The following is a 12948-nucleotide window of genomic DNA, read 5'->3' as shown; positions in this document are numbered from 1 at the left end:
GTTAAATATGCATCTCATTGTTAATCATGTGCATGTGAAGGGCATTAGATATCAATTTGCAAAATGACTTCAAAAATCTCTTTATAGAAATAGTCCTTTGAAAAGGCCTTAAAAACTATAATTAATCAAAAGGCCGTTAGACATGGGTTCTAATGAAAGAGGGTCGTGTGCCACAAAAAGAGGATATATATGGAAAAAAATGACCAACATAATGGTGCTGTCCTAATTTTAAAAATGCACATATGCACTTTTGTTAAGCTCATTCATTCGGCAAAAAAAAAAAAAAAAGAGTACAACTAGGGAAAATGATTTTATTTTCTTTAAAGACACCCAGCCGAGCCACTGAATGGTGTTTGATTACAATGTTATTGGGTTAATTAATGTTTCTGCTGTCTGATGAAGCAGATATATGTGTTTTTTATAATCGCTCATAGACAAACAATCATTGTAGCTTAATTGAACTAAATAAAATTATAAAAACATACAAATCATTGTATTAATTTTCCATTTTGTAACAACAAAATATTTTCAAAAGAACTCAATACACTTTCACAGGTAATATCAACAGCAGCTGAGATCTGTTTTCAGGGTAAATAGAAAAACAGACAGATGCTGATGAGGTAGAAAGCTTACAGAACAGAGCAACACACACACACACACACACACACACACACACACACACACACACAAAATAATAATTTTAACAGCATGACACTATTTTTATTATTATACAGTGCTTCACAGATATCATCTATAGTTGTCAATGTTGCTTATTTAATAAATTAATATTTAGCATAACAACAATATTTTATTTCCACAAACAATATTAAGTATCAAAACTGTTTAATCAACAATAATACTAATAATAGTAATATTAATAATAACAACAGCAACAGCAACAACAACAACAATAATAATAATAATAATAATAATAATAATAATAATAATAATAATAATAATAATAATAATGTGATATCAAAATAATGGCTGTTGAACACATAGGTTTGAAATCATAGTATCATAAATAATATTTTGTAGAGTAAAAAAAAATCAAACCATAATAACAGGGATGTCCTCATTAAGTGTTTTTATGTCCTTGGTCTATTCTGAGTTATTTAATATTGAGTATCTGTCCATCCTGAGACCTATAGCAATACCTGTATTTTGTACAAATAGTGCAATATGCACTTTTAGCTAAAAATCAATTAAACCTTACTCAAAATCAATCATCGTTAAAATAAATCCAATATAACTGCATAGCTCTGCAAAGCATTCAGAAAAAAATACAACCAATGTGTCCTTTAGAATTGTATTATTATTTTACAAAATAAACAAACTAAATTTTATTAATCCATTAAAAGTTCAGCTTAGTGCAGCACTATAATAAATCTAGCGCAGTGTCCATAACCATGAACATCTGTGTTTCTGCCATGTTGAGATGTAAACAAAATCACAATTAATCCTACCTCATTCAAACAACACTTCGAGTACAATGATGGGATTAAGCTCATAACAATATTCATTTTAAAATATGTGGCACACTGCAATTTTAATCACAACAAACAGGCATGAAAACAACTTAATCATATTTTCACTGTTCTGACCAAACTGTGCATATGCTCAGACATTCACAGATGGCACTGTTTTCAACTTTAAAGGAAGATGTAACCCTAAAATGAAAATATACTCACTATTTACTCACCCTTAAGTAGGGAGTAAATAAATCTTTAAAAATTCTTTAAAAAATGAGTAAAGAAATCTTAAAAATTTCCTTTATTCTATTGAATACTAAAAGAGATATTTTGACGAAATCTGTAAACATTGACCTCCATAAATAATCACAACAAATACTATGAAAGTCAGGGGTTACAGCTTTCTTCAAATTATCTTATTGTGCGTTTAACAGAAGGACATTTCAAAACAGCTTTGGATCAAGTAAAAGGAGAGTAAATGATGACTTGGGCCAGACAAAATTCACAATTTATTTTATTTTTTTATATTTGCCCTGCTTAGCTTCAGAGAGTAACCAGTTTTGAGCTGCAGGGTGATATGGCTGTGCATTTTTCAAAAGTGCATTTATTTTCGATGTTTGACGAAATCTCAACCAAAGAGCTTAGAATGACCAAGAGGCGACTCTCAACAGAATGTTCCATTGCAACAGCAGCGCCCAGCAACAGCCCTGGATTCCGCCATTTTGGAATGAAAGTGATCGGCCGTCCATTGGATCTCATTACTGTCGCGATGGCAAGCAGCTGCTTTGTTTTCTATTTATTTATTTAAAAAGTGCTTTAAAGCTGAGATACAACCTGAAAGACGACAATACAACTCTTATTATCACAATCATCAGCATCATTTTAATAGTTTATTTTACAGACTTATAATATGCTGTTGTTCTATTGGAGTTTTCGTTCCAAAATGGCCGCCGCGCCCTCTAGTGGCTGTTTCCCAAATTACACTAGAGTGTCACCTCTTGGTCATTCTAAGCTCTTTGTCTCAACTGAAACATGAAGAGAGGCCAGGACATAGAGTAGCCCCTCCCCTTAAAAATCAGCCAAAAGCATTTTGTTTTATCACAGCACAGAAATGTCTTGAAGGAGGCGGGACATGTCAGATACAAGAGAGCATTTGATTGGTCAAGTTTTGATGAGGTGATGTGAAACAAAACGTTGATTAATTTAGATGGAAGTGACAAACTGCAAGCTTTACATGTTATTATCAGTTTTATATATTTTACATGTGGATTTTCTTATTATTTTATAGCGCACACTAGCTTACAGATATCCTTAAAACTTACATACTGATATTAACATCTAAAAAACTTTATTTTAATTTCAGGAGACCTTTAAATCTGCTGCGCTGCCATCTACGCTTTGTGTCATCATACAGAGAAGGCCAGTAGTGCACTTCTAGCAGAACAGTAGAGAGCTTTCAAAGTCATATTTGAATGCAAATGAGAGCCTGATCAGTTAATCATTACATAACGCGTCTGAAATGTCTTATGAGGAGCCAAATGTACAACAGAGCTAACTGACATTCTCTCAATTTAAATCTAGTGATGACTACAGCAGTTCAGTGATAAAAGTCTTTTCATGGGCTCTGGCAAAGAGAAAGTGCGAAGTAAAGATAAAGGACTCTTGACTGCACTAGAGGGTTTGTTATCCACCGTCTTTCCATCTGCATTATCACGAGCTCAGCATACAATGCGGTCACTTCTTAGGAAACTAGCATGCATCAGTCATCCTGCAGAAGCACACAGAGCTGAACTTCTACATGTCATTTGCTCAAATGCGAGGCCGCAGTAAAGCGCTAGGCTCAGTGTGACATTTTAAGTTGGAGCTTGTGAAGAAAGCTTTTGGCCAGAGGCAGGAATTTCTGTCTCATTGTAAGGATCAGAATAGCGCAGTGCAGTGAGTACTCCGTATCTCTCATGGCAAGAATTTGCCCTGAATTTGCAAGCTGCGTGAGACATCTTGACATTTTTTTCTTACTTTAAACCGAACCTCGCATTTCTTTTCCAAAACACACAATTTACTAGCTTTATATGTGCATGTATATTGAAATACTCTGCACAGAGGACAATTTGTGCTTCATATTCAACCTGTTTTGTTGTGATTCAAACTGAATTAAGCTACTGTCAAAGCGGCCTCTTTTCAATTCAGAAATAAACCGAGCAAGCTTGCAAAAACTTAATAGTTAACTCTCAACTCCATTTACTAGGCCAAAGGCAATCTGCCAATCCATTATCTGTCTGCTCTACAAAAGCAGTGAACCTGAGATGCTTATCTTTACATGTGACCTACATCTTTTCTGGCAGGGGCCTGTCAGCACAGTCTCTTACTGCTGCCTAGATGCTCCACAACCTTATTGAGCAATTTCAGAAATGCTCCAGATACTAAACTCAAACAATCGTCTATTTAGTTAATATGTAAGCACTAGACCCTTTATTCAGCAGCGGACATTGTCATAGTCGGCTAAACGTAGAAAGCATTACAATTTGATTACATAACAAAAGACAAATGGGGTATATATACACACAGATTTTAATTTTCAGTAAGCCAGCCATAGCACTTTCCATTGCATAATCGCCACGTTAAAGATCTGATATGTTTAAAAATCTGTGATCTTCACTGCCATATACTGTAGATATGTGATAGGAAGTGGGTCTCAGACCAGGCAAGAAGCACTGCATTAAATACAATTTTCCCTGCCATCTCTTTAAAATAAAAATATATTTTACCCCAGCATTTCTAATGAAGTTTGTGCGCTGGCCTGCTGCTACTGATGTCTTTTATCTCCCTTTAAACAACTAAATGAATGATTGAATCTATTTAACTGACTGTATTTTTATTATGTTACAACGCCGATGCTGTAAAAGGAACCATATGAAATTGAAAATAGTCACATTAACCTTTTATCGGAAGTTTATCGTAGGTTGAAAAACACTAGCTGTGCATCTAGCCCATTAGACTATAGTGTTTTACCAACTAAAAAAAAGAATAAAAAAATACAATAAATAAATAAATAAAATAAAAATAAACTGAGACTGAAAAGGACATCTAGACGAGAGAACAATATTAAATCTAATATCCTACCCATAGATGCTGCATTAGAAATCTCACATAAATGTAATTAATTAATTAATTTTGAAAAGAAAAATAATAAAATACAAAGTATAGCTTTACAAAGGTACATGTTTTGTTTTTTAATCTAAATATTAAAAACATGAAGGGTTATGATGACTGTTGAAATGCAGCCTTACTGTCCAGTGAAAAGGGTCAATACTGTAAGTTAAATTATGAGAGGACTAGCTTTGTCGAAGCTATTTAAAAAAAAAAAATAATAATTACATGGTTGTGAAGCATACATGATTTTAACATGCTATTGCACCTTTGATCAACAGCACCCATTAGCTATAACCAGAGCTGGGTTGTTATGGCCAGTGAAATATACTATGAAACATACAATATACTGTACAGTGAAATTTAATTTTGCTCATACCGCTCACCCTTGGTGTATAATATACAGTAATAACTATGACTGTGACAATATATTTACTATAGAATTATTCAAATATATATATATATATATATATATATATATATATATATATATATATATATATACATATATGTATATATATATATATATATATATATATATATATATATATATATATATATATATATATATATATATATATATATATATATATATATATATATTATTATTTTTTTTTTGCATCTGAATAATAAGTAACTTGAAAAAAATAAATAAAAAGAGTGTCACATTATTTCATAACACAATCTTAATTTCTGTTTTTGCGGTTTTGGGAAGAGTTAACTGACAAAAATCAGGTTTGTGATTTTTATTCTCCTTAAGTATTAGTTTCTAACCATAAATTAAAATCAGACTTGTGATTTTATGACCCCAATTGATGCCTAATTGCTAGGTGGAACTTACTGTAATCAACACATCAATTTAAGGGCAAGACACATCAGCATAATTTTCCATATCAGGATGATGCAGATGTTTACATTTAAAGCCATTAACAGCTGCTTTAATGAGTGTTCTGATAATATTTTCAATTCCTAAGATATACGCAATGAAAAATGAACTTGGGTTATGCTCAGCATAACAATACTGCACGTCATGTTTTACTGTTGTGTGGACAAACCTGATTATTCTGAACTTCCCTCAGTTATAATCTTTTCACAGGTATAAAATATATTCCACTTGCATTATAAAGAAAAATCTTAAATAATATATATATATATATATATATATATATATATATATATATATATATATATATATATATATATATATATATATATATACAGTTGAAGTCAGAATTATTAGCCCCCTTTTGATTTTTATTTTCTTTTTTAAATATTTCCCAAATGATGTTTAACAGAGCAATGACATTTTTACAGTATGTCTGATAATATTTTTTCTTCTGAAGAAAGTCTTATTCGTTTTATTTCGGCTAGAATAAAAGTAGTTATTAATTTTTTTAAAAACATTTTTGGGACAAAATTATTAGCCCCTTTAAGCTAATTCTTTTTTGCATAGTCTACAGAACAAACCATCATCATACAATAATTTGACTAATTGCCCTAACCTGCCTAGTGCACCTTATTACCCTAGTTAAGCTTTTAAATGTCACTTTAAGCTGTATAGAAGTGTCTTGAAAATTTTCAAGTAAAATATTATTTACTGTCATCATGACAAAGACAAAATACATCTGTTATTAGAAATAAGTTTTTAAAACTATTATGCTTAGAAATGTGCTGAAACAATCTTCCCTCCATTAAACAGAAATTGGGGAAAAAAATAAACAGGGGCGCTAATAATACAGGGGGCTAATAATTCTGACTTCAACTGTATATATATATATATATATATATATATATATATATATATATATATATATATATATATAAAATAACTTTTGCCAAATAATATTCGATGAAAATTGCTGCAGGCATTTCTAGCATTGACACATGCAGCGTCGTGTTCAGGCTCAAATACTGACTGATTGTGAGTTAGCCACACCCACTTCTTTACAAACTGTAGTATACACTAAATAAAAAAATCAATAAGTCTTAATAATCAGCTAAACATTAGTTTAAAAATCTTAAGCTAAAAGTCTTAGTTAATGGCTAGTTAACAGAATGGATTGAACATTAAAATAAAGTGTGACCAGACTATTAAATACAACATCCTCAGCGACATCTAATCTGCCTGTACATTTGCCTGTGTGAGCGATCAGACGGTAAGGAGTGTGATTTTTCACAGAAGAAGTTTGGACGTGTCCCTCCACCACCACCACCACCCCTGCAGTGCTTATTGCTTTGCGAAATGACGATCAGGGCTTCAGTCAGGCCCCGACGGGACATTAGTGCCATACCTTTGTTCATGTCAATCAGCTGTTTCTTCTTCTGCTGTCTCTCGATTTTCTCGCGCTCAGCTTTCTCCTTTGCTATCTTGGCTCTCTTGATCTTCTCCTCCATTTCCCTCTTCTTGTGGTTCTCCCGCACAGCATCCTGAAACGTCAGAAAGAAAGACAATGAGAGACAATGAAATCAGATGGTAAATGAGAAGCCTGCAGAAAATTTAGGTGAAGAAAGAAAATAAATCTATAACAGATTTCAGATTTCATCTATGGGCTCTATTTTGACAGTCCGTCCGCAGAGCGCAAAACGCAGGGCGCAAACGCTTTCAGGGCGTGTCAGGACACGTTTTTGCTAATTTAAGGACGGGAAATCTGCCTTGCGCCAAGGCGCATGGTCTAAAAGGGTTGAGTTTATTTTCTTAATGAGTTATAGGTGTGTTTTGAGAATAAACCAATTAGAGTCTCATCTCCCATTCCCTTTAAGACCCAGCTGCGTCGCGCCAAGAGCGCATTCGCTATTTACAGGACGCAAAGTAAGTCTAAGTGGAAAAAATGAGCATTTCACAAGTAAACAGTTAACAGTTGACAGTTTTTTTTTAACAGAAAACTGTTAAACAGAGCATCTACTGCATGAGAATGAGAGATAATGGATCTACTTTCACTTTCGCTCTTGGATAGGGAAACCTTTACACACAAACATCAATTAGCCTATAAATTATTAATTTTGTTTATTAAGCGCAAAGATTTGTTTCAAAACTATTTCTAAATTCAGTTCTAATTTCTAGCAAACGAATAAATGAACAATAATGACCAAGTGTGGTCAAAATACTGAGTTATTTCCAAATACACCTGCCATGCCCCAAATGGTCTTAAACCTGACAGGTGGTCAGATCTAAGCTTGTTTTTAATAAAACAAATATAAATATGGATATATTAAATAATACTGCTAATAATAATAACATTATACAAATGCAAATTGTTATGAATGAACTGAAAAAGCCTCCCGAGATGAAAAAGACATAAAAGCAGTGATTTTTCATATTTATATAGGCTAGAAAATAATATGTTTTGTAATATTTTAATCCTTTATTTATATTCTATATCTATTCTTATTATATCCTATATATATCCTCAATATTTAATTTTTTTTCATATGTAAAGGTATTTGCCTATTGCTCTCTTGTGCGTATTAAGCAGTGCGTAAACGAGGCGCAATTCTGCGCCTGAGTTTATACCGGGTTAGTTTTGGTCTAATGAAAAATCTATTATAGTTTCTCAAAATAGCAACGCGCCAGCGGTCCACCTCAGAACGCCTTCCTTTTTAGACCAGAACGCCTATGGGCGCACAAATAAGCACTAATGCATTTGCTATTTAAACAGCGTAGCGCAATGCCTCAAAACGACTCTTGCGCCAAGCTGAAACTACCAAAAGACTATTGCGCCGCGTCTTGCGCCCCACTGCGCCGGGTGTATGATAGGGCCCTATAAATCTTTTCCTAAATTCCAAAATCTGCATTGACTATGAACATTATTTTATGTTTAATCTACTTAAATTAGCAAAAACAATTAAGGTAACTTAATCGATTTGTGTTGGAATGACAAGAGGGAATTGTGTGGAACCCAGCATTTTTTACAGAGTTGTTTGTTATTGGTAGTAAACACATGAACTAAAATTAACTAATACAACCTTATTGTAAAGTGTCATCTAGCTTAATGAATAATTGTACTCAATTATAAGAATAAATATGTTTAAAAAGGAATCTTTATAACAGAATACTGAATAATCTTATAATGAATTATAAATGTGCACACATATCTTAACTTTCAGTTCCATTCATCACATTTCACCATCTATAAATCTTTTCCTAAATTCGAAAATCTGCATTGACAATGTAAAAAAGCTTCCCGGGTATCATCAGGGCTTATGTGCTCTTGAACTGAACACAGTCGCAGTCTTTCTCCTCACAGTGAATGAAACAATGAGTGTGGAGAAGAGGAAGCAGACAGAGATTGTCTAATTGAACATCAAGATGGCTCCTGATACCGCCGTTGTGCCCGCTGAGCTACAATCTCCATAAGCAGTAATGTGGAAGTAGATAACGCAGCGTTCATCCTGGATGTTTCCAGTGACTGAATGCCAGGATGTTGTTGGCCGGGCACCAGCCGAGTGGGAGAGAGAGGCCTGTATACAGAGAAATGGAGATATCGTCCTCCTCCTCTGTTCTTCTGTAAATGCCACAGAGGTGTCAGGCGCTATGAAGAGCTGGACGGAGATGCTCAGAGGGCACAGAGACACAGCGGAGGAGAGAGAATAAGCCACTTCTACATAACCTTTCCAGCACAGCAAAGGTCTCTTCACCCCAGGCCTGCACCACTAACCTGACAGGCCTTGCCTTAGAGGGAGGAATGAGTGTTTTGTGTTTGCGAATATATATGTGTGTGTGTGCGTCTTGGTCTTTCTTGGTAGGATATAATGAGTGTCGACAGTCTGGCCCTTTCAGATTCCCTTAGGGTTTCAGACGTGCGTGTCGTGTTCGTTGCTGAGACACCAGGATCATGGGTACAAGTGGGAGGAGAAAAGTGCAGCTCATCATGGTGGTCGATATATAGCGGAGCTTCTAGATTTTCTTGCTGCCATTAATTAGTGAAGCTCTTACCACAGTCTATAGTGTTATCATGATATTGACCTGAACTATACTTAGTGCATTGCTTTATTGTACTGCATATACAGTTTAGGATTGGGCGATGTCGACCAATTTGCATCTTACGATGTCTAATGTTAAACATCGTGATGGATGATGGCATTCATAACAAATTAATTATTTGTAGCTTACCGTTTTAACTACCTGACCTGCATGGTCTTTGTTTTACCCATAATCAAATCATAAATAAAAAAAGATAAGTTACACAAAATTAGCATCTGTCAATCACTTTTTTTCCGCGGGACTCTGACATGAATAGACAGAGTGATCTGTGTCGCTATAATGGTGTCGACAAACTTGGTTGGTAGAAAAGGTGCACAACCAACAGAAACCAACCAACAGTATCTGAGGTTTTCGCTAAAATTACTAAGCACAAGCGTGAAAGCGAAATATTGAAGCAGTGTATTGATGTTGTTACACGTTACCTGAGAATTTAAAAAAACAGAAGAGTTGTTAGACAGAGACGAGATTAATTAAATATCACATTTAACAACTATAGTGACACGTTATTTAGCGGTACATCCTTGATAAACTGTCCGATGTGCACTGCTTTCTAGGGTTTTGTGCTCAAAGAACCCACTGACTACCTCGAGCTCACGCATGTGCATGTGCTGCTGCAGCACATGCCAGAGTGTGTGTGTGGTCACGTGATGTTCGTTTTCAGTGGTGTAGAGTGGATGGAGAGCTGTTCAGAAATGCTAGGTAAAACTCAGTTTGGACGTGGATTGTTTCTAAAATGCCATTTTAAAAATAAGACGTATTAGTGTAAATGGGGCCTGAGTGTGTGTTTCTTCATGAGTGGGTTGCTGCTACGATGATGGCGGGGCGGATGATCATGATGGCCGCTCAGCGTCGAGATGTCTATAGGCCACCGACGATGGATGGATCCCCTTCCAGCCGCAACATCCACACACACTCATTCACACTCATACACTATGGACAATTTAGCCTACCCAATTCATCTGTACCGCATGTCTTTTGACTGTGGGGGAAACCGGAGCAGCCGGAGGAAACCCACGCGAATGCAGGGAGAACATGCAAACTCCACACAGAAACGCCAACTGACTCAGCTGAGGCTCAAACCAGCGACCTTCTTGCTGTGAGGTGACAGCACTACCTACTGCACCACTGCGTCACCACAATCAAATACATTAAAAATAAATACAGAGCACAACTGAACATTGAGGAAGATCTCTGAGTGGTGGTCTTTAAAATTAAACCAAGAATAGGCTTGTGCTGAAAACATTGTGCCCACCGCTCTCATTAGACAAGGTTAATATTAAATTACACAAACTAATCAATAAATATATCAATTATATCATATTGTTGTTAAACTGTTGCACTTTTTTATGTTGTCAATATGCTTGTGTTTATATAGGCCTATTGTTGTGTGTGCAACATTTGTATATTTTTAACCACCTTTAAGGAATATAGGGGTTGCGAGTTACTGGCATTGTTATTTAAGGTGTTGTAGGCTGAAAAGTTATCAAGGGTCACACAGTGGAATGAACCGCCAACTTATCCAGCATATGTTTTACGCAGCGGATGTCCTTCCAACTGTAAAACCAGCACTAGGACCACCCGGAGGAAACCTTTGCAAATACAGGGAGAACATGCAAACTCCTCACAGAAATGCCAACTGGCCCAGCAAGACTCGAACCAGTGACCTTCTTGCTGTGAAGCAACAGAGCTAACCACTGTGCCACTGTGTCGCTCCATTAGGTGATGTGAATCTGAAAAATCCTAAGTACAATAAAAATTTTTTTAATAATAAATAATTATTCACTGTATTTTGAAGGTCGCAGGTTCAAGTCATGGTTGGGTCAGTTGACATTTTTGTGTGGAGTTTGCATTTTCTCCCCGTGTTGACATGGGTTTCCTCTGGGTGCTCCGGTTTCCCCCACGGTCCAAAGACAAGGGTGAATTGGGTAAACAAAATTGTCCAAAGTGTGTTAGTCCATTGGGTAAAACATATGCCCGAATAGTTGGTGGGTCATTCTGCAGTGGCAACCCCTGACAAATTAATGTCCAAGCCAAAAAAAAAAAAGAATGAATGAATAAATGAATGAATGTATTCTGAATGATTTTAATATTGTGAATGTTCATAATCACAATATATTGAACAACTGAATTTTGGCAATGTCTAGCGGAGCCACTGTCAAGTCCACACAGTCTTTTCATGAAATGACAGCGAGACGGATGAACACCAAAGAGCGAGAGACGCGCACCTGTTCCAGATTTGCATTTGGCTGCAATACTGTAAGTCAGCGATGAATAAACATAATATATGTTCTAATAAAAAGTAATTGAGTCAGCATGCATATGGTTGTCCTTCAAAGAGCACGAGAAGAGATTCTATATTCATCTATTCATAGCAGAGAGTGACAACAAACATTAGCATAAACAATTCTTCCCGTTATTGTGATTTCGCATTCTCAAATGGAGTATTATGAAGCCACTGGATTACGGCTCTCCAAAACTGACAGTTCAATCTCAGTCTTGTAATTGGAGATAGCATCAAACCCATCGTCAAGCGTTAGATCCTTAATTGAAAAATCATTTATTCAGAGTGACAAAAAAAAAAATAATTCCTGCTGGCAAAAAGTTTTCATAAACAAACAAACAATCCTGACTACAAACACGATTACACAACGTAATTATCTTGGCCTCATCAAACATGCAAAAACCCTAATTACCATGGCAACAAACATGTTTTCAACTCTTTGCCTGATCCCAATTAGCCTGGGGGCAGTATTTATGATTTTATCAATTTTCTTAATTGTGTTTTAGGTATTAGGAAGCTTTACATGAGATAAACAAGTCCCCAGAGGGAGTGCTTTTGAATTTCATTCTCATAGCGCAAAAGCGTCTGTGCTATTGACTACAAAGGACAGAATCGCATTAGCATAAAGCAAGAATAACGGTGGGATGTGTGCGATTTGCCATTTTTACATGCAGCACATACGTCTGCTTGGGAGAAATAAATGCACAATTTAGACCATGATCATGTTGTCGGGCTGAAAGCATTCATCCGAGCTGCACGCTCTCACGGAAATTTGTTTCCTCATGGTCACAGTGCCTCTGACTGTTGCGAATTCAAATCGCATCCCCATCGGTCCTCCCTGCCAGGGAAAGCTGATATCTCACAGCTGCAGATACGCTCTATGCAAACCAAAGGTAAAGGTTAGTTTCACCAAAAAAAAAAATAAAAAAAAATAAGACAGAAATAAACAAGGAGCAAATCCACTGGAAGTCCCGTGGTCGTCAGCAATGGCCACCAATCAATATGTTAAGGCAAATTAGGCTGGCTAATTGTGTTTGCACACTAAATAATCCAAAGTCATTAGGAAA

At 35.6% G+C, this 12948-nt stretch overlaps 1 protein-coding gene across 41 annotated transcripts in view; it reads right to left on the bottom strand.

The window, feature by feature from the left end:
* The window catches only part of diaph2 (diaphanous-related formin 2), a 716224-nt gene that overhangs the window by 106139 nt on the left and 597137 nt on the right, over nt 1-12948 (bottom strand). For all 41 annotated transcript variants that reach the window (XM_087281958.1, XM_087281970.1, XM_087281979.1 and 38 more), the window contains one exon: nt 6911-7046. In XM_087281958.1, the coding sequence (XP_087138084.1) occupies nt 6911-7046 (136 nt within the window). The remainder of the gene's footprint in view (nt 1-6910; nt 7047-12948) is intronic.

The sequence above is a fragment of the Danio rerio genome, chromosome 14 (genome assembly GCF_052040795.2).
Source record: "Danio rerio strain M-AB ecotype USA chromosome 14, GRCz13ab, whole genome shotgun sequence".
NCBI lineage: Eukaryota > Metazoa > Chordata > Actinopteri > Cypriniformes > Danionidae > Danio > Danio rerio.
Note: the sequence above shows the minus strand (reverse complement) of the source record. Positions and strands in the feature narration are given on the sequence as shown.